The sequence below is a fragment of the Ictidomys tridecemlineatus genome, chromosome 4 (assembly GCF_052094955.1).
Source record: "Ictidomys tridecemlineatus isolate mIctTri1 chromosome 4, mIctTri1.hap1, whole genome shotgun sequence".
In the NCBI taxonomy this organism is placed as follows: domain Eukaryota; kingdom Metazoa; phylum Chordata; class Mammalia; order Rodentia; family Sciuridae; genus Ictidomys; species Ictidomys tridecemlineatus.
In genome coordinates, this window is record NC_135480.1 from 142289259 (window position 1) to 142312933 (window position 23675).

General features: G+C 37.8%; 1 protein-coding gene across 2 annotated transcripts in view; it reads right to left on the minus strand.

The window, feature by feature from the left end:
• Positions 1 to 23675, minus strand: part of Entrep1 (endosomal transmembrane epsin interactor 1) — a 60947-nt gene that overhangs the window by 18091 nt on the left and 19181 nt on the right. For both annotated transcript variants that reach the window (XM_021725619.2, XM_040285683.2), the window contains one exon: positions 7682 to 7792. In XM_021725619.2, coding sequence (XP_021581294.2) covers positions 7682 to 7792 — 111 coding nt within the window. The remainder of the gene's footprint in view (positions 1 to 7681; positions 7793 to 23675) is intronic.

Here is a 23675-nt window from a genome sequence, read left to right on the forward strand (position 1 = left end):
CACACAGAGGCACAGGCTGTTTGTATTAGAATTTTTCCACCACTGTCTCACAGTTTTTGAAGTTATATCTTGCTGCTACTATTGCTACTAGCCTTCTAAAGAAAACACTATTGATACTACCCTCTAAAGGAAAACTACTTTGGCCATTCTCACAGGCTTGCTCTAAGCAGAGTCTAGACAGGAAGGAAACCTTCTCTCCTTCCAGGCATCTCTGGCTTCTCTTTGCCCCTCTTCCATAATCAGTAATACCCCGTACACTGGGCTACAGTCTGCAGGTGAATGTTCATCCCAATAGGCTTCCTCCTTTAAAGTTTCCAGGAGAACAATCCCTGTGTTAACACTAAGGACACTGGTTATAACAAATACGCGCTAATGGAGCCTTCACCCTGCTCTCCTCCCCACCAGGAACCAGACTCACTTTCTCCACCATGACTCCACAGGATTTCTATTTCTCTATTCCTCCTTGGAACAAGCCTCCAGACCTTGCCTAAAGCCTCTCCTTCCCCCAGGTAATCCTAGGCATCATCTTACTTCCTTCCACAGAATCCATTCTTGAAGCAAGGTGCTCAGTAAGTGAGGAAGCAGGTCTGTGTGCTCCACACAGGTGGCTGCAGGACTCATTTAACACCTGACCTTCACATAGGCAGACACATCACTCCAAAATCTTTAGGGTAAACCAAGATGGATGGCAACACTTTCCAGATGAGTGAAAGTTGATCCCTTTAAACAAGACCATCTGCAAGTTGAATCATAAAAGTGATTATGCATACCAATTAATGAGCCCACAGGATAAATGGAAGCCCCCAGGCTCTTTGCAAGATGACTGAGGGCAAGGGTGCATTTGGTGTTCCTTGTTCCTGATCCTGAACAATTTAATGCTTTCACTTCTCTCTTTAAACCCATCTCTTCCCAATATTTCTAAAGATTCCTTTTTACTTCTCTTCAGTCTTTTTCATTGATCTTCAAAGCCCCAAAGACGTCTCCCCAATGCTAAATAATGAACACCCACCTTCAACCTTGATACTATCACCCACCACTATCAGATCTGTCTTCCTCCTGTTATCCTCCAATACTGTGGTTTTTCAACGCTAATCACACATTAGAATATTCCAGAGATCTTAACCAAAAAAATTATGATGTCATCTTTAGCAAACAGGGAACTGTAAATTAAATTACAGTAACCATGACGTCTCACTTTAGCCTGCTCAGACTGGCAAAAATAATTAGAGATGGGGTGTGGTGGTGCATGCCTGTAATCCCAGTAACTCAGAAAACTAAGGCAGGGAGATCTCAAGTTCAAGGTCAACCTTGGTAATTTAGTGAGACTATCTGTGTCTCAAAGTAAAACAGGGCTAGGGATATAGCTCAGTGGTAGAGTACTTGCTTAGTATACATGAGGTCCTTTAAACCCTAGAACTATAATAAAAAATAAAATAGAAATCTTTTGCTGATAGAGATGTGGAGAGTTACTGGTGGAATTGTGAGATGATAGAGGGTAGTATCCTTTAAGACTTTAGAGGGTAGTATCTTTTAATAAAGGAACTAGATATCCAATTTAGATAAAAATACTTATTTCACATAACTACTTTGGACAATTGTTTAGCAGATTCTTAAAAAGTTAAGCCCATTTGACACATGATCCAGCAGTTCCATGCCCAGGTATCTACTCAGAAGAAATAAAATCAGGTTCCCAAAAACACTATACAATAATGTCCATAGCTACTTTGTTCATAATACTTTCAAATTGGTTGCAACCCAAATGATGTCCATCAAAACAGGAAAATGGATAAAATGAACTGTGGTAGTTTCATACAATGAAATATTGCTCTGCCAAAAAAGGCACAAGCACATGAGTAAGTATCAGAAATATTATGCTGAGCAAAATAAGACATAACAAGGTATATACCATATGATTTCATTTATATAAAATTCAAGAAAACACAAAACTAGCCTACAGTGAAAGAAACAGGAACTATGACTACCTATGAGAGCACAGAGAGTGTCTGAAAGGGACACCAAAGAATTTTCTAGGGTTATGGAAATGTTCTGGTCAAGATGAGTACATAACTTGAGTAAAAACTCAGACAACTGTGCAATAAGATCTGTGTATTCCACTGTAAATTTTAACTCAATGTCTAAAAAATGGACAGAGTCATAAGATTGTTGGATTTATAATAAATTAGACAAAAGATACACTATAGAGCCATCCCTTGCCCTGGAAGCTTATTCCAGTCAGGACTAAAAGCCTGCATTGGGATACAGTATGGTGCTGATGGCAGCATTGTTTCTATTGGCCCAAACCCAAGCCAACAACAAAACAGAATTAAAACATCTCACATTTCCACCAGTAACTCTCCACATTCTCTACCAGCAAAAGATTTCTCTCTATTTTTATTTTTTATTGTAGTGCTAGGGTTTAAAGGACCTCATGTATACTAAGAAAGTGCTCTATCACTGAGCTATATTACCCCAGCCCTGTTTTACTTTGAGACATAGATAGTCTCACTAAATTGCCAAGGTTGACCTTGAACTTGAGATCTCCCTGCCTTAGTCTTCTGAATCACTGGAATTACAGTGATAAAATAAGGGTGTTAGATCTGTATTAATCTTTGTATGATAAATATTTTAAGTGAAAAAAGTTGTATCAAAGCATACACAATATCTCCCATTTTTGAAAAATCATGAAAAACCCTATCCCGTAAATATTTACCAAAGGAAATTTCCCAGACTATTACCATGAAGGTAAAATGATGTTGGGGGGAAAGAGAAAAAGGGGAAAGGAAACTATTCCCTTTCCCAAAGACTTACTTCATTTATCAATGACCTTCCTAATGAAAAACAATTAATTATAATATGATCCCATTGATGGGAAATTATGTATACTGTGTGAATAAAAAGATGCATAAAACAAAGCTAAGTGGTTAACTGTGCTAGAACTGGATCCCTACAATACTAGGATTTTTAGTGATTCTTAAGTTCTAGTCTATATTTCATGGCTTGTTCAAACTTTCACAATTATATAATCAGAAATAATCACAGAGTTGATTTTGTAGAGGTAATTTTTAAATTCAAAATATACTTCATACAAAGTATTTATCTACCAGGGGTAATATAGACTATATAAAAAGAATTCCTACAATGCAACAAAAAATAATAATAATAATTACCTAACTGAAAAATGGGCAAAAGACTTAAATAAACATTTTCTCCAAAAAGAAATACAAATGGCCAACAAACACATGAAAAGGTGTTTAATATCACTAATAATCAAAGAAATGAAATCAGTATTACAATTAGATATAACCTCATCATACTCATTAGGATGGCCACTACAAGAAAAATAGAAAATGGGTGTCAATAAGGATGTGGAGAAATTGGAATCCTTGTGCATTGTTAGCAGAAACCTAAAATGGTGCAGCCACTTTGGAAAATAGTATGGAGGCTCCTCAAAAAGTTAAAAAGAGAATTACTGCTGAGCATGTTGGTGCATGCTTGTAATCACCTTAGGAGGCTAAGGCAAGAGGATCACAAGTTCAAGGCCAGCCTCAGCAACTCAGCAAGGCCGTAAGCTACTTAACAAGACCCTATCACAAAATAAAACATAAAAAGGGATGTGGCTATGGCTCAGTGGCTAAACACCCTGGGTTCAATTCCTAGTACCAAATTTCCAAGAAGATTGCCATATGATCTAGCAAACCCACTTTTCTGGGTATAAATCCAAAGGATCCCAAAAAGATATTTTTGAGATAAATTTGTGTTCATCACAACACTATACACAGTAGCCAAGAGGTAGAATATTTATCAAAGATTAATGGATAAACAGAATGGGTCATATACATCTAAAAGAATATTATTCAGAAAAAAATATTATTCAGTCTTAAAAAGAAAGGAAATTCTGGCAGGGGATTAGCAAGGATGGTGGAATGTCATGGACATCATTATCCAAAGTACATGTATGAATACACGAATTGGGTGTCAACCTACTTTATATACAAAGAGAGATATGAAAAGTTGTGGTATATATGTGTAATAAGAATTGTAATACATTCTGCTGTCATGTGTTTAAAAAAATAAAATCAGTTAAATAAAAATAAAATTTAAAAAATTAAAAAGAAAGGAAATTCTGATCTATGCAACAATTTTCCTGAATCGTCCTTCCATATATCATCACTTTTCACTTCTGGTCTGTGTCTTTTCTCTTTACCCTTTCTCATTTGCTGTGTGGCTAATAATTAGAAAACCAATCTTTGTCCAGAATTTTTCTCTGGGAACTATTTGTACATAGAGGAGTATGTGTGGGGTTCCTGGAAACTCCCAAGATAAAAGAGACCTAGATATAACTCTCCAGGAGATTCCAGCTGAGAAAAAAGAAGACGGGTACATAAATATTTTTAGCACAAAAGAGAAAGGGATAGATAAGCGCCTAAGAAATGTACAGATAGAATATTCTGGAAGATTATTTTCTCTGTGGATCAGGGACTATCTCCTGAAGAAAACAGTCTTTTAATGGGGCTTTAAAAAAACTAATAGCATTTGAACAGATGGAGAGGTTAGGGGAAGGGAATCCTTGTGGGAGAGACACCATTGTTAGAAATAAGAAAATAGGGCAAGATCCTAGGAAATAACATGTGGGATTTGCCTCAATTATAGGGATTGTGAGCTGCTCCAGTGCAAAGACAGGATGACAATTCACAGAGGGTCTTAAAGGTTATGTGAATCCATAATTTAAGGTTATTAAGCTACAGAATCTGAAGAATTCTAAGAAAGACTATTACTCAGCATTAAAAAAGAATAAGACTATGGCATTTGCAGGTAAATGGATGGAGTTGGAGAATGTTATGCTAAGCCAAGTCAGTCAGTCCCAAAAAAACTAAAGGCGGAAGGTTTTCTCTAGTTAATGGATATTTATCTATGATGGTGGGTACAGGGCAGCACGGGAAGAATAGAGGAACTTTAGATAGGGCAAATGGGAGGGGGAGGAGAGGTTACAGGGGCAGGAAAGATGGTAGAATGAGATGGACATCATTACCCTAGGTACATGTATGACTGCACAAATGGTGCACCTCTACACAGTGAATAATCAGAGAACTGAAATGTTGCACTCCATTTGAATACGATGAATTGAAATGCATTCTGCTGTCATGTACAACTAAGTAGAACAAATTTTAAAAAATAAAAGAAGAAATCTAATTTATAACAATATTTGAACAATTAGTAATTTAAATATTTTTATGTGTTAAAATATTACTTAGAAATCTATACATTATGTATTATGTAAAAACATTTAGCATTTAGAAATAATGACTTAAATAAATATTAATTTCAAAATATAGATGTGCGGTCATATACACTTACACATGTGCCAGAGTGTGTAGTAGCTATAAAAGAAGATCCTTTGTATTTTTAAGAATTAAAATAAGTTATAGTAATAATTTGATGATTTATGGGAATTTAAAACATTTGACAAACATAACTAATGAATATCTATCTGATAATAGTTAAAATTAGAATAGTCTAACAAATAAATGCATATAGAAAAAAAATCAAAATACCGGATATGCCTAAATTTAGAAAGAGAAAATTTTAGATAGGAAACTGAGGCTAAAGATAAAAAGGCATTGCTCTTTATTATATCAGCAATTGGAGTTGAAGCTCATATCTCTTTTCTTATGTATCCCTTTTCAAGACAGTATCTTTTTGTATTGCAATTACATTGATAAATTCTCCAGGCTGCCAGCTCCACAGGTGCTTTCAGAGATGTGTTGGACTTCTGGGTTACTGAAGTTTCTTTTAAATTTACATATTTCACATTATGTTACATTGATATTTTAAATAATAGAACATCCTACCTAAATTTTTCTCTTTCTAAATTTAGACATATCAAATAAAGTAAAATGTGGCATTCATTTGTTTTCATAAGGATCTTATACAGTTTAAATGTGGTTGCAATTTGTTGCTTTTGGTTTAACTAGTAGTGAGGGAGCCATGTTTTTTATCCACATAAATAAGCAGGGCTATCACTAGATACCATATTCCCATAATCACATTTGGATTTTGAAAAACATTACAACCAACTCCATCATCTGTGGGTGTTCAATTTTTCATTTTTTTAAATCCACCTTCCCCATTAAAATAGAAAAATATCATTAAGAAAGTTCTTAAGGTTTCTGAAAGAGGTTATTTAAGTTGCAATGATTTAACCTGCAGATGATGTGATATAATCAAGTTGTTCTTCATGAGTATCCCCATAACATTTTGTGTTCATTATCAACACTGTATTCTCACTTTTATAGATCACAATGTAAAGTGAATATCAATAAATTTATAATTGCAAAATGAAAAAAAAAAAAAGAGCAACAGGTTTTCGGTTGAGTTCCTGGGAAGTTCTCCTGTCTGGAGAGGTCATGAGTTTCACTGAGGAGCTTCAAATCCACCACAGCCTTTGTAACAAGGTGGCAGCCCTCTTTGCTTGCATCCTGCTGGTTTCTGTAGGATCTGGCCACCTCACAACTAAGTTCCAAATAGATGAGATTCACTACAACTTCCAAAGAATCCATTCCTTTTGCTTTGTGTCACACAGAGTCAGCTGTTACTGAGAAATACTTTTAAAAAGTTCAGAGAGAGCCAGTGATTCTATTCCTGGGTAATGGACTCAAACCAACTGAGAGCAGGATGCAGAAGAGATATGTGTTGCACCCATGGTCATAGAACATTGTGCACAATAGACAAAAGATGGAAACAACCCAAGGGCCCATCCATGGGTGAATGGATAAACAAAATGTGTCACATCTACATACAATGGTGTATTATTTGGCTTTAAAGAGGGAAGGGAATTCTTACACACACTTCAACATGGAAACACCCTGAGGGCATTATACTTCGAGAAGTAAATTACTTGCAGAAAGATAAATACAGTATGATTCAACTTAAATGAGGTACTTAAGAGAACTGAAATTCATGAAAGTGGAAAATACAATGGTGGTTGCCAGGCACTCAGGGAGAGGATGAGAGGGGGATGCTATTTCAGAGTTGCCTGATGAGTAGTTCCGGAGATGGCTTGCACAGCAGTGTAAATGCACACAACTGCTACTCACATGTACACTTAAAAATGGTTAAGATGGTCAACTTTAGGTTATATGTATTTTACCACAATTTAAAATTTTTTTAAATTAGAAATGCTGCAAGTCCACACCCTTTTATCCACAATCCTGAAATCCCAAAAGCTCTGAAAACCAAATCTTGATTATAGCCTGCTGTCCCAGACTTCACTGGCATGCTGCTGCATAATAAATGGTGTATGCCCCATACTTATCCCCTGAACTCAGAAAATCCCTTAATGCTGACATTCACCTGACCACAGAGCTTTCATATAAAGATCATCAGCCCAAATCCTTTTAATACCCATTTCTCCTCTTTAGAGGAAGGCAGACAGATCATTCACTAACTAATGATGTACGACATGTCTATGGTTCTGGGGTTATAATGGTTGATCACTGCTGTGGCAAAAATTGACAATCAAGTAAAATAATGAGCAAGAGCTCTTTGCTTTGTTTTCCCACTTTCTTGTACCAATTTCAGGCTTCACTTCTGCACAGTTGTCAGTCACACTGCTACTCGTCACACCAGGAGAGCAGCCGGGCCAAGGTCTGCCTGATGCACAGTGATGTCTAGGGCTGCTTACCAGATCACACCTGGGCACGCTGGACACAAACTGCGCCCCTTGGCAGCCTAGGATGAATCCCGCGAGATTTAGGAGGACACAAACCACAGAGAGCAACACGAAGAGGTTTACCTAAAATGGAAAGAGGATGGGCAGTTAGAAAAAGACCACAACTAAATACAGGCAAGGTTTGACTGGAACAAAGGAAAAAAAAATTCTTCCAAGAGAAAATTTTTAAAAATTCAAACAATGCTTTTATAAACTTTTTTTTACCATATTTTAGAATTTTTTTAATTGTGCTAAGGAATGCCACTGACTCACATCTTCTCAATAATCTCATGTTCCTATTTTTTTCCTCTTTGCAAATAATTCTTCTTCCTTTATCTTTGATCCAGATGTGTGAAGCCCTGGCTATTTTCTCATTGAGTCATTCTGACTTTTCCTGAGTTTTGCTGGATCAATAACAGTAAAGAGACAAAAGAAAAGCTCTAGATTATAAGAGGAATACAGGGAAAACAAGGATCTCAAAGTCATTGATGGCCAAATATCATAGGATACAAATTAAAGTAAAAATGGGTCTTTTCACAGATCATGACAGTTTAGGTACTAAAGAAGTGCATAACAATTTTCTGTGAACTTTTTTCCAAAGTTAAAAATAATATTACTCCAAAGTGGTGGGGCACACCTATAATCCAAGTGGCTCAGGAGGCTAAGGCAGGAGGATTAGGGTTCAAAGCCAGCCTCAGCAACTTAGTGAGATACTAAGCAACTCAGTGAAATCTTGTCTCTAAATAAAATACAAAGTAGGGCTGGGGATGTGGCTCAGTGGTTGAGTGTCCCTGAACTCAATCCCCAAATAATAATAATAATAATACTCCAAATAATTAAGAACCGACAGAAGTCAACCAAGAAGCCAGCATTTACTTGGTGAACATCAGAGGTTACATTGGTCTTTCAATTTGATTATTATGAATATTGAAATTTTTTTTTCTTTTTTTTTTTCTTTTTTATTTTTTTTTTTATTTTTTTTTTAATTTATTTTTTTATTGTTGGTCGTTCAAACATTACACAGTTCTTAATACATCATATTTCACAGTTTGATTCAAGCGGGTTATGAACTCCCAACTTTACCCCGTATACAGATTGCTGTATCACATCAGTTACCCTTCCATTGATTGACATATTGCCTTTCTAGTGTCTGATGTATTCTGCTGTCAGTCCTATTCTCTACTATCCCCCCTCCCCTCCCCTCCCCTCCCCTTTTCTCTCTACCCCTTCTACTGTAAATCATTTCTTCCATTTGTGAAATTTTTTTATAAATACAAAAACAAATACAAAAGGTTAGAGCCAATAATTATTACTGTGAAAACAAAGCATCAATTTAGATAGCTGATATATCAGAGTTGGCTGGCAAATGAGTTCACAAATAAACACCAATAGAGAAAACTTGGCCTTCAACTATAATGTTCATTCCCTGTCAAACTTCAAAGCATCTCTCCAGACCCATGTTGTAAGTCAGTATTTAATACCGAATGATACCATCCTTCCTAGGGGGAATTCCTGCTTTCTCCCAGAGGAGTCTGGCTTCTCTCCTTTTATTGCTAATTTGTAACAGCCTGTCATAAAATCTTTGGGAAAATTCTGATCACAGCTACATTCCAGTTTCCCAGGCTGGATTCCTTGGTGGCCAGAGGACTTGATGTGAGCAGCAGGCAACATGTGTCCCCTCTTGCACAGTACTACTTGTGATTATGACAAAGCTTTCCAGAAAAGGAGGATGTGTTGTTGGCAAATGACAGAGCAGGATCTTCCCACATAGATTCCCGCAAATTGCCAACTGCTATTCAGATACTTAACACCTCTGAAATCTTCATATCCAGCAACACAATCAGTGCTAGTACAGGGAGATCTTGAACTTTCCTTTGGAAATTTTCCATAGCAAAATACAGGATGCCTTGAAAAGACAGCAGGGTTTTGGTCCTACAGCAAACAGCCCACTACTACCCTTCATAAAACTAAAAATTAACATCACCCTGTGCAAAACTGAGTGAGGACCCAACACTCCCAATGCTGGACCCCAAATCTCTTTACTAAAATATTAAACCTGGCTATCAAAAACTACAATAACAAAATCAATAGGCATGTCACAGATAAGGAGAAAATATTTTCATGCATATATTGAACAAGAAACCTGTATCCAGGATATAAATAACCCCTTGTTTCAATAACAAAAAGATATACAACTCAATTCAAAATGTGGGGCAAAAGACTTGGACTGACATCGCACACACACAGAAGAAAGTTACAGGAAGCCAACAGGCACATGGAAAGATGTTCAACATTAGCAATCATCATGAATGCAACTTAAAAACACCATGAGATACCACTAAACACAACTAGAATGGTTAAAATTTAAAAGTCAACAATACCAAGTGTTGGTAAGGATGAGGAACACTGAACTTTCGAAACATTGCTTGTGCAAGTATAAAATGGTGCAATTGCTTTAAAAAAAAAAAACTGTCAGTATAATTACTTTTAAAACCTGCCCAGTGAAGTGAGCACCATGACTTTCAGTCCCTGAATTTTACAGAAGCTAAGTTCTTGAGATTTGTTCTCAAGAAAGAGAAAAGCCCAGGGTTGACAGAGAAATGTCTTCTTAGAACCTGTATTTTAAATCATGAGACAGACTGGAAGCCAAAAAGTAGAGGGCTTGCCCACGTGGCCCTGGGGACATCAGGGGAAGATGCACATCCAAGACCTAGGCAGTGAGCCCTCTCACAAGGACTCGCAACCTGACATCAACCTTTTATGCTGTGGTTTCATTTGCTACTAATTTGAATCTTAAATATTTTGTGATACTCATACCAAGTGCAAAATGCAAAAAAAAAAAAAAAAACTATGTTTTTCAATTCAGTATTTGGAATTCACCTTGCCTCTCATCAATTGCATTGTGTCCAAGTTCATCCCAGGCATCAATTAAGTGACTAAATAAAAGGTTTGGGGAATCTGTGGCTACCAAGAGGCAGCATCACCTTCTGTTTGCCTCTCACCTGATAAAATTTATTCATAATCCCTATCGCATAATGCCATTAAATAATTATGGCTATCACAGCTTGGTATTGTTGAGTGTGCGTTTTAATATAAGATTTCATTCTTTAAATAGGCTGACCTTTCCCTGCTGCCAAAGGACTTTTATTTTGTCCCTTACCTCCCTACTGCTCCAAGCTCAAGATGTGACAAACTTACTGTTCATGTTTAAATAAATAAGCAATTCCAGTGATTGTGGGAAAGCACAAGCTTTAAAACCGATTAGACTTCAAATGGCAAGTTGAAGGGAAGCATTTTGGTCTACTAGGTCCTGGAAACCCACTAAGATGGTAGTAAAATGAGGATTTTAAATGCAGAAATGTAAAGGGGCAGCAAAGTTTCAGAAGGTCGAGTATGAACTGACCCAGTGGTGCTGAGAAAAATGAATCCCACGACAGCAAGGAGGGAAGACAAACCCCTATAGGATTTACTCTTCAGAATCCCCAAATACTCAGCAAGGGGTGGCCACCAGACACCTCTGGAAATGGAAGTAAGTCTCCAATTAAGGCTGATTCCAAATCTACTGAAGAAACAATTATAAAATGATAACAAGCACCATGGAAAACTATCATAAGTTTCTAATGAAGTTAAACATGAACCATACTATAACCCAACAATTCCACTCTCAGATATGTCCCCAAGACAGGTTAATGTAGAGTTCACAAAAAGCCCAGATAAGCAAACTTACAGCAACTTGTTCATAATAGCCAAAAAAAGAAACCCAAATGCCTAAGAACAGGAACATGGATGAACAATTATAATATATTCCTAAAAGAAATAAAACTTAGCAATAAAGCCAGGCACGGTGGAGTACACCTATAATCCCAGCAACTCAGGAGGCTAAGGCAAGAGGATCATGAGTTCAAGGCCAGCCTCAGCAACTCAGCAAGACCTAGAGCAATTTAGTGAGACCCTGTCTCGAAATAAAAATATAAAAAGGACTGGGGATGGAGCTCAGTGGTAAGGTGCCCTTGGCTTCAATCTCCAGTACCAAAAAAATTAAAAAATGAAAAATGTTTATATAAAATAACTCCAACAATAAAAATGAGCAAACTCCAGATGCATGGAAACACAGGGATGAATCTCAGACACATTATACTGTGTGAAGAAGCCAGACACAAAAGTGCACATGCTGTATGATTCCATATATGTGCAGTTTTAGAGCATGTAAAACTAATCTATAGTGAAAAATATTGGAACACTGGGTACCCCTTGTTTGGTTATGATTTAATAGTGTTGCACAAAGTTTCACTGTGTTGAAAGTCTGGTCCCTAGTGTGGCCATGCTGAGAGTTGGCGGGACCTACTGAGAAGTCCATAAGCAAAGGAGGGTGTGCTCTTACAAGGGATCGTGGGACTCCAGTATCTTTGGCTTGCTGCTTTGACGATGTGATATCTTGCTACCACCACTGTCATCTTCCAAGAGGTGAGGCAGAGGACCATACCAGAACCTGCACAGAACCTGAACTTTCAGCTTCCAAAACAGTGAGGTAAATAAACCTTTTTTCTCCACAAGTAGCCTATCTCAGGTATTTCTTTACAGTAATGAAAAGTGGACCAATATATTCCAATAGGGAGGTAGGAAAATTGATTGGGATGGGGCATAAGGGCACACTATAGAATGCTAGTTCATAACCTGGATGAATATTACTCAAGTGTACACATCTATAAAAATTCAGCAAACTATACATTTAAGATTTGTGCATATTACTATGCATACCTTATCCCTTTTTAACAACAACAACAACAAAATCAGAACTCCTGATTCCTTTTCTTTTTTTTTAATTGATTGTTCAAAACATTACAGAGCTCATAATATATCATCTTTCATACATTTGACTCAACTGGGTTTTGAACTCCCATTTCTACCCTAAATACATATTGCAGAATCACATCTGTTACATACTCACATTTTTACATAATGGCATATTAGTGACTGTTGTATTCTGCTACTTTTCCTATCCCCTACTATCCCCCCTCCCCTCCCCTCCCATCTTCCCTGATTCCTTTTCTTGACCACAGCTATGGACCCAGAAGAAATTTTTCTTCATCCACACACGAGACTGATTTTTCTTTGCAGAACCCACATTTCATGGAACAATGTCTTTGAATTTTTGAGAGAAAATTCCAACTCAGAATTCTATATTCTGCTAAAAATAACAATCCAGTTTGAGTAGAATAAAAATGTTTTTACAGTTCTACAATTTATACATTAGTTTTAAAAATGTGTTTCTCACATATGCTTTTCTCACAAAGTTCCTAGATGATGCACTGTGAAAATGAGAGGGGAGCTCAGGAAATAAAAAGAGGGCATGGGAGCTAGGAAACAGACCCGGCCTCAGGGAGAGGAAATGGGAAAGCCCAGAATAATGGCCAAACAGTGACAAGGGTGACAGTTAGGGTAGGACTTCATGGCAGCAGGTCCAGACAGTGAGTCAAGGCTGCAGGGTATCTCCAAGAGGAGGAAAGTGATGGAGAAGCCCATAAACAGGCCTGAATGTTTGAGAAAGAGGCTTACGGAGGCAAGTGCTGAAATGGGATTTAGTGATAGAAAAACTAAGGGGAATGGAAAAGACCATTGTTAACTTGAGGGAAATCTAAGTATTTTACACCAAAGGAAAAGTTATCATAGTCAAAGTAAGATAAAGACTGGAGCTTTGGTTGTGGCTCAGTGGTAGAGTGCTAGTCCAGCATGTGAGAGGCACTGGGTTCAATCCTCAGCAGCACATAAAAATAAATAAAATAAAGGTATTGTGTCCATCCACAACCCCCCAAAAAGATTTTAAATTGGATAAAACCTGAATAATGCCCTGACCAAAATTATGATGTAACTATATGGAGAAGGAGAACATCAAAGGTAAATACAACAATCAAGATCTCCTAACTGTTTAGGATACCTAACTCTGGAATATCAGGAAACGCAATGCCAATGCTTTCTTTATAAATACAGAGATAAATACCAAAAAAATGGTGGAGATGGCCACCCTAAGAGAAGAGGGACAAAGAACTTGATACTCTTATTAAAATTAACAATACTATTTGACTCTTTGAACTATGTGCATGTGTGACTTTGGTAAAAATGAGAACTAAATTTAAAACACAAAATTAAATGAATTGGAGTTAGATAAATGTGTGTTCTGGGGCTGGGGTTGTGGCTCAGCAGTAGAGTGCTCGCCTACCATGTGCAAAGTACTGGGTTTGATTCTCAGAACCACATAAAAATAAATAAAATAAATGTATTGCATCCAACTACTCTCTCTCTCTCTCTCTCTCTCTCTCTCTCTCTCTCTCTCTATATATATATATATATATATATATATATATATATATATTTTTTTTTTTTTTTTTTTTTTTAATGAGGGTGTTTCCAGACCATTGACTAACTAGCTGAGTGATCTTGGACAAACTACCTTAATCTCTCTAGGTGTCTCATATTCACCCATAAAATAAAGTAATACCTTCCTCAAAGATGGTTGAAGGGAACACCAAAGGTAAGGCAACGTCCGTGGAACTACCCAGGCAGGACCTGACACACATGCACGACGTCTCTCCTCCATAACTACACTTGTTGAACTTTTAATAAATCAGGAACCATGGCCTCCTGTCTTCCTGCCCTTTCTCCAGCTTGGCTTCAGTGCATTTTCACTCCCTACACCCTCCCATCCCCACCTCTCCTGTAACTGCCCTTACCGTCCCATTCCCAGGTCCTCACACCCTCCCTCACTCTCACAGACTCCTCCCAGGGTCCTGCTTCTCTGGGTGTACGTAGGTCCTCATGACCTTCTCACACTGGGTTAGCCCCTACTCTATCTGCCTGCACTACATGCAGGACTCCAATCCAGAAAGGTTTTCATTTGTGCTTGAAAAAAAAGAGTCCCTTAAAAAAATAACACATTCATTGAATACAAGCCTCCTTTTTACACTATCAGAAATGATAAATATTTTTACTAAATGTTAACAGTGAACTGTATGTGTTGTTTTTATTTAAATATCAATAGTTTGCCAAATTCTTTTCTCATGAGAGGAAACTTCGGAAACAGATTTCTTTTGATACTGCTTGAAATTTTTTTTTAATTTGAAAAGAATTTTTTAAATTTTTAATAATTTTAAAAAAATAAAATAGAGTCTTCTCCAGTGGGGTACAAAATCTGAACCAAGGACAAAAAAACACAGGTAGATGGTAAATAAAATGAGTAAGTGAATCATTGGACCAATGGAAAAGAATGGATCTCTTCTGATGGATACTGCTTATAGATATGATGCTTTCATGTTCTAGACCACACACACACACACACACACACACACACACACACACACACAAACACACGGGCCCTGAAAGGCAAAGTCCCACTTACTAGCAATGCTAGAATGGAAATGGCCACCTCCACAGATCCTGGGAAAAGATGGAAGAATTGGGACTTTTGTTCCATTGTTCAGAGGAAGAAGAAGTAAGGGCGGTAGGTGAGAGGACAAACAAAACCCCAGTCCTCAGAGTTCAGATGACAATTTCCCTACTGAGACAATTTCCAATGGCTGGGGATCTAACTGTCATTTTAACATCCCCATCCTGAGAGGCATAGAACCAGAGCTGCGAGTCTCACTAGTTAATGGTGAATAAGACAAAGGACACAGGACCTTTGACAGTCAAGGCAACAATTTGTGTGCCTCTTAAAAGTTTGAATTTTGATTCAGTGTGAGGAAGCACCTTAAGCCAATCTAGAATCAGGAGCTTAACACAATAGCACTGGGGGAAAAAACTGAAGGCAAGACTCCAATCTAAAACCTTTCTTTAGTGGTTTAGCAAAATGCATGTGTGGACGATCACCGGGTCCCAAGGCGACCAACCACACCTAACGACTCTTTGTGGGGCTCTCAAGGCCCACACTCGAGCTACTTAACCCCACTTCAGGAGCTCCACATGCAATGACTGCAGGGTTCTGGTCCTTGACACCCTTCTCCCAGAAGCTTGGCAGATCCACTGTCATTGTCCTGACCAATTCTCCTGCCAACAAGGCAAACACAGGCTGCTGCTGGGAGCAGAAGCAGCTGTCTCCCCCTCCTCCCAAAGGCGGGGAAGTGCCAGGTTTACTCACATTACGCTGTCTCCTGATTTTCTTTTTATAAAGTGTTTAAAATATAATGATAACACTTCTTTTCCCCTTCCTCTTTCAACATGAGTGAAAACCTTCTTGCTCTGCCCACTAGAGTGAGACACATATGTTCGTCCACTTGGGACACAGATTTGAGGAGTTAAAAGCACTCAGAACCTGGAGCTGGATGAAGACACGCACAGACGCAGGGGCATTTCCAAGCCTCCTTACTTGTGAAAAGCAAAATGTGCCCTACGGGGGTTCCTGTCCCAGCTCTCTTCCAGGTCCCTCAGGTTCCCCTCTCAGCACACTGACCTTGATTTGTTCTCAGGAAAGTGCTCTTTCTCAGTAGCTAAGCAATCAGGCTTAGTGAGAAGTGTCTGCCTCCATAGCTCCTCCACCTGGACAGGTCTATCCTCCCTCAGTTAGCACGTTCTCATCAAGAATGTGTCCAAGGACCTGAGGAAGGATCTCGTGAGCTTCTCAGAGAAACAGTGACCATGTGACACGTGAGACTTGCTGTTCTTACAAGGGGAACTGATCAGGAGCCCAATCTGCAATGTTCCTTGGGAATAAGGTGGCAGAAATTAATTTAGATTTGAAGATAAGAGAAGCAGTGGAAAGTTAAAGATCTCTAGTTCTTGAGATTCATGTTCCTTTCTCAATTATTCTTCTGTCCTTTCCTCTGTACTTTTCTAAGTTTCTTTATTTCCCTTCTTCTGGTCCCTGTTCTATTGCTCTTAGTGTCTCAAGGTTCAATAAGTTAAAAAGTCAGGCCTTATGACCTTTGTGCCCTTCCGCATCACAAAAATACAGCTCCTGAGAAATATGCCAGTGAGTCAGTAGACTCTTAAGATGACCACCATCAGGTCCTTTCCTCTCTGTATTAATAAAGCTCTTCCTCACATCAAGAGGTGAGGTTCGATACATACCATGGAACAATATTTAGCCATAAAAAGGGATGAAGTTCTGACAAATGCTGCAACACGGGATAAATATTGGAAAACACTTTTCTAAGAAAGCCAGACAGAGAAACACAAGTATTGTACAACCCCGCCTACATGAGGTGCCTAGAAATGGGCAAGTTCATAGACCAGAGAATAATATGTGTTTTTAGGGACTTGGGAAGGGAAATTGTTCTTTAAGGTCTATGGAGTTTCCATTTGGAATAATGAAAAAATTCTGCAAACAGTGTTGGTGATAGTACAATATTGTGAAGGTGCTTGATGCCACCGAATGTAAATCTAAAAGTGGTAAAATGGTGATTTTAATTTAGTATTTTATCACAATATAAAATATGAAAAATAGAATCCAACTCTCATCTCCTTGATTCTACACAGGCCTTAGGAATTTGTTTGTCCAATAGAATGTGGTGGAAGTACATTCTGGGACCTATGAAGAGAGATCATAAGAAACTGTGTAGCTCCTGCCTAGGCCTCCTGGGATGCTCACTGGGATACTCCGACTCAGAACCCAGTCACCATGCTATATGGCTGTTACACGGGAGGTCATGTTCACACTAGAGTCACCAGCTCTAGCTGAGCTCCCAGCTGACAGCCAGCACCAACCACCAGTCATGCAAAAGAGCTACCTGAGATGTACAGCCCAGTCAAACCTTCAGACAATTCCATGCCCAGCAGCCATCTGACTGCAAACATGAGAGACACTGAGTGTGAATCCCAGCCAGAGGGACTTAATGGTTGCAAGAAACATAAGAGATATATCAGCCAAGCCCAATGTGAGGATTTTGCTTTTTTGGCTCCAGTTAAAACAAATTACAAAAAATTTACATGAGGGGCTGGGGTTGTGGCTCAGCAGTAGAGCACTCGCCTAGCACATGCAAGGCACTGGGTTCAATCCTGAGCACCAAATAAAAATAAAGAAGTAAAATAAAAGTATAAAGGTAAATAAAGGTAAAATAAAGTAGTGTCCAACTACAACTTAAAAATTTTTTTAAATATATACATGAAGCAAATTAGACACTTGACATACACATACTAAAATATTTAAGAATGAAATACTGTAAAGATTGAGCTTTGTTTTAAAATACTCCAATGTAAAGGAATAAGGAAAATGATGAGACGGTGTGGACATGTATTGGTTGCTGTGGCTGGGCAATGGGTCTGTGGGGGTCTATCATATTTCTCATAACTTTAGGGTATATTTGAACTCTTTCATATCAAAGAAGAACAACAACAACAAGATTATATAAGCCAAATGGAGTCATCTCTTCACACAGTCAATTCTAGATTTAAAAAAAAAAAAGAGGCAAAAGAGTATTCTAGAGTACAAAAATACTAAAGAAGCAGAATAACAAAATCTAGTAAGTAAACTTTGATTGCATTCTGTTTTTTTTTTTTTTAGTTATATCCTATGGGAGTATTCACTTTTCTTAAATATTTGTTTTTAGATATAGATGGACACAATATGTTTATTTTATTTTCATATGGTGCTGAGGATCAAACCCAGTGCCTCATGCATGCTAAGTGAGCAGTCTACCTCTGAGTCACAACCCCAGCCTGAGCATTCACTTTTTGATAATTCATGAAGTTATATACTTATACATATAGTAATATTCATACTTCAGTTGCAAAGATGTGTGTGTGTATGTGTGTGTGTGTGTGTGTGTGTGTGTGTGTGTGTGTGTGTGTGTATGTTTGTTTTGCAATGCTCAGGAGCAAACTCAGGGCCTTGTACATGCTAAGCAAGCACTGTACCACTGAGCTACACCCTCAGTCCCCAAAGATTTTTCATTAAGTAATTAAAGTTATAAAAAAATATTTTGTGACAACTGGGGAAATGTGCATATACGTTGACTCTCCAATAACATTAGGAAATTAGTAATAATTTTCTGAGGTATGAAAATGTAATCATGGTGATGTGGAATGTTTGTTTTTAGTAGATGCTTCCTTAAGTATTAAGGTGAAGTACCATGTAATCTGCAATAAAAACAAAATCTACTTATGTAGCTACATAACACCCCCGGTAAAATGTTAAGTTATTGAATCCAAGTGGGTGACATATGAGAATTCATTGTCATTTGCTCAACTTTCCTATAAGTTTAAGAAGTTTCATAATAAAAATTGAGAAATATTGAAGAGACTTTTGCAAATCCAAAAGTAATAAGAAGTACAAGCATTCTTCTACCAGCTAACACCAGTGAACTTTTTCCTAACAGAGCTGGGGAACAGGGGTCCTGGTGAGATGTCCTCTTTTGGGCAGGCACCATCATACAAGCAAGATGGTGATCAAAAACACAGACTCTTAGAGACAGACCAGCTAGGGTACAACTCAGTTCTGCCACTTTTAGCTATGTGATGTTGGGCAAATTATTTAACCACTCTGTGCCTTGGTTTTCTCAGAATAAGAATACCAATAACAACTTATGGGATTAGTGAATTAATATATGCATCTCATTTATGTTATTATAAGATACAGCTATTAGAAATATTACATATATTACTAACCTAGTTCTTCAGTCATAACTATAAAGAATGATATGAAATAAACAGACACTCAAAAATCTCACCATACAACAAAGGATCAAGGTTATCAACCAGCACCACTAACTCTCAGGAAGAAAACAAACTATTCAGGGGATGGAAAAAAAAATGTTAAATATATCTAATGTGTACTTTCAGAGAAAGAGAGAGAAGAAAAAATATAGCATACATAAAATAAGAACAGTTTCTGTGACAAAGGATAAATTGTCAATCAGAAGAATATTTCTGATCATTAAAAATATAATTTTCAAAATAAACACAACAATATAGTGACAGGAACAAAAATTAAGAAAACACCTAGAATACAAATTTAAAAGAAAGAAATAGAAAATAAAAGACTTTGAAAAGCTAAAAAACAAAGACTTTCAGTGCAAGAGATCCAATATCTATTAGCTATTCTAGAAACAGAAAAGAGAGCAAATGGAAAACAGGAAATAATCAAGAAAACAGCAAAGAAAATTTCTCAGTGTTGAAGATACATGTCTTCAAATGAAAAGGGTTCACTAAATACTCAAAAGGATGAAAAAAAAAAAAAAAGCACCTACACCTGGACGCATCCTTATGCAACTTCAGAAGAATAGCAGGAAAATTATCTACAGCTTGGAAATCTTTGGGAGTATTATGTTAAATTATTTATTTATTTAATACCATTTTACAACTCTTTGGGGGGCAAAGTTTATGTTGTGGATTTTATTTCAGTAGAGAAGGAAATAAATTCCATCTGATGGAATAGAAAACCTCAAAAGTTACAGTTCATGGCCTGCTCTACACTAACTAGTTTTGCATCTGTCCCAGCAATCTTCTAACATTACCTACCTATAAAAACTTAGAGCTTCTCAAATGCTCTTTGAGTGAGTAGTATTTCCTCGTTAATGGCATGTTTGTTTTATATTTGCCTGAGAGTCATAATTTTATATTTCTTAAAACCAAACTATTAATATCAAGGTAAAAAAAAAATTCCCACGAGCTACCCTACAGAATAAAAGGGAACGAGAATCAGATAAGCCTCAAGCTTCTCAGCTATGACAAAAAGCATCAAGCAGTGACTTCAAGTTTTTGAAGGAAATTATTTTGAACCAGGATTCCATATCCAGCCAAATTATCATTCAAGTGGAGGACAGAAACAAAGGTACATCAAGATGTCCAAGGTCCCTTTCCCTCAATACCCCCTGAAATTTGTTATTTGAGAACATTCCCTGGAAAAATGAAAAGGGAATTCAAGGAAAAATAATGCACAAGATTTTTTTAAAAAGGACTTAATTCAAGAATACAATGAAAAGATATACTGCAGTGACATCTGTGTAACAGACCTGGAAAACAAGTAAGTATGAACCAGGACAGGAAGTTAGTGATCTCAGCAAAACAATGTGGAAAGGGGGAAGTGCACAACTAGCGAAAGAGTGTACTTGAGAAACTCACACTTAGTCAACAGCTTGTCAACAAAGGTGCCAACATAATTAAATGAAGAAAGAAGAATCTTTTTAGTAAATGGTGCTGGGCTATCTGAAAACCGTCCCAGAAAAGAATGAATTTATATTATTCATATCATATGCAAAAAATTATCTCAAAATGGATCGCAGACTAAGGTTAAGCACTAAAACAACAAAACTCTCAGAAAAAAAAAATATAGGACTACATCTTCATGACCTTAGTTTTATACAAAGGCTTCTTACATATGACAGTACAAGCAACAAAATTAGAAGTGGATAAACTGAACTTCATTAAAATTAGAAACTTTTGTTTTCTAAATATCTATTGCCTTGGTGCATTATAGTTATACATAATATTGGGGTTCATTCTGACATAATCATACAGAGAATACAATTTGTTCTAATTCCATCCCCAATAGTTGCCCTTTGTACTGGAAAGGTTACCATCAAGAAAGTGAAAAGACAACCCACAGAATGGGAAAATTTATTTGCAAATCTGATGAGGGACTTGTAATAAAAGATACTTCAATTTTAAAACAGGCAAGGAATCCGAACAGACATTTCTCCAAAGCCAATTAAACACACGAAAAGATGCTCTATATGGAATCAAAACCATGAGATATGACTTTATACCCAAAAGAATGGCTATAATCAAAACCACAGATGGTAAATGTTTGCAAAAACTGGTCAAATGAGAACTTCCATACACTGCGGGTGAGAAAGTAAAATGATGTGATCACTTTGTAAACAATTTATCAGTTTCTCAAATGTTACACATGCAGTTACTACATGACTCAGCAATTCCACTTGTAGGCACATACCCAAGAAAAATGAAAACATGTCCACCAAGAAAACTGATACACTAATGTTCATAGCAGCATTTTTCATAATATCTAAAAGCAGAGATGCTGTCAACTGATGAATAGATAAAGAAAATATGGTATTTCCTTCAGTGGAATATTATTCAGCAATAAAAAGAACAAGTACAGATATTATGCTACAACATGGATGAGCCTTTCAAAGACTATGCTAAAAAACATGCTAAGTGAAGGAAGCCAGTCACAAGGATCACATATCAAATAATCTCATTTATCTGAAATATCCAGAATAGTCAAATCTATATAAAGGCAGAAAGTACATTAGTGTCTTCCCAGGGCATATTTTGTGGAAGTGGGAGGTGACTACTAATGGGGACAGGGCTTTGGGGAGAGTGATGAAATGATCCTTAATTGATGGTGACATTTGCTCTTACCTATGAATATACTAAACATCATTGAGTTGTGTGTTTCAAATGGGTGAATTTTACGCTATGTCAACTATAGCTTAGTTAAGCTTTTTTATTTTTTTTTAAAGAGAGAGTGAGAGAGGAGAGAGAGAGAGAGAGAATTTTTAATATTTATTTTTTTTAGTTCTTGGCGGACACAACATCTTTGTTGGTATGTGGTGCTGAGGATCGAACCCGGGCCGCACGCATGCCAGGCGAGCGCGCTACCGCTTGAGCCACATCCCCAGCCCAGTTAAGCTTTTTTAAAAGGCAGCTAAATGACCTTTTTCCACAGAAAGAAAAGAAAAGAAAAGGATCATTGAAAACCTCCATGAAAAATATGGAACTATACATCAAAGTTATGAGCTGTCATAGTTTGGATCTGGAATGTCCTCAAATACTCATATGTTCAAAACTCAGCATCTCCCCATCTGTCAGTGCCATTGGGAGGTATTGGAAACTAGGAGGTAGGGCCTGGTTACAAGAGGCAGGTCACAGGGGGAGAAGGTGTGTGCGTACCTTCAAGGGGTGTCTTCTGTCCCTGGACTTTTTCTCTAATTCCTGGACACCATGAAATAAGCAGCCTTCCTCCACCACGTGCTTCCAGCCATGATGCTCAGTCTCAACACAGGCCCATGAACAATGGAACCATAGTTAGGACCAATAGACTGAAACCTCTGAAACTGTGAGCCAAAATAAGTCTTCCCTCCACTCTGTTTAGTTTTTCAGGTCTTTTGTCACAGTGTCAGAAAGCCGACGAATATATGGTTCAAAAATGAAGCAAACGAAAATGTGATGATGGCCAAGCAAATCACAGAGAATGAGAAAGAACAAGGCGTGTGGCTTGGCAGCTTAAAATAGCCCTCCTTTGACGTAGGATTACATTTTCCTTTCTTTAGAATTAATCATTCTTCCTGGTGTGGCAGTAAATAACTAGTCCCTTAAACCAGTGGGAGTCACGGGGGCAGCAGAAAACCACCTTGCTCTTTTCCCCAAGGGTAGTTCAAAGCTGCTTTGTAGCTCTATTTATTCCCGATCCTTTATGATAAAATTTGAGGCCAGGGCCTTGATTCCTCTGGTCAATATAAGAGACAAAACGGTCCTCCAATCACTTGAAGTCACCATGAAAAGTCAGTAATGAAAATGTCCAGATCTGTGCCCCCATCAAAATCTGGAACTTCATTTGAACTTTCTCTTCCCATCCTGGCATCAGGCAGGCAGCAACCTGCAGAGGGAAAGGCACGGAGGGACTCAATCCTTCTCTACTTCCCTATTTTTGTGTCTACTTATCCTGCAGCCCTGCTAAAGACAGTTCTGACATTTGGATGGGAGAGAGTAATGGGGAGGCCAGGGCTGCGACTGTGAATGTATGACTACTAGTCACCTGACCATTAAGGTCTGATCCTGACAAGAGTGTACAGGGGACTGTCCTCAATGGTTTTCCCACTGGCTCCTCAGAGACAGTTACTGCTTGACTTGGATGTCTGGCCCAGCCTTCTCCTGCTGAGGTCGCCTCACTCCTGGGCAGGATGCAAGCTCACCCCATCCTGTTCTCTCTTACAGGGTCCTTGGATCAGTTGGAAGCATGCACCCTGGGCTTGGTCTGTCAGTGTCCAGTTACTTTCCAACTGCAGTCTTTACC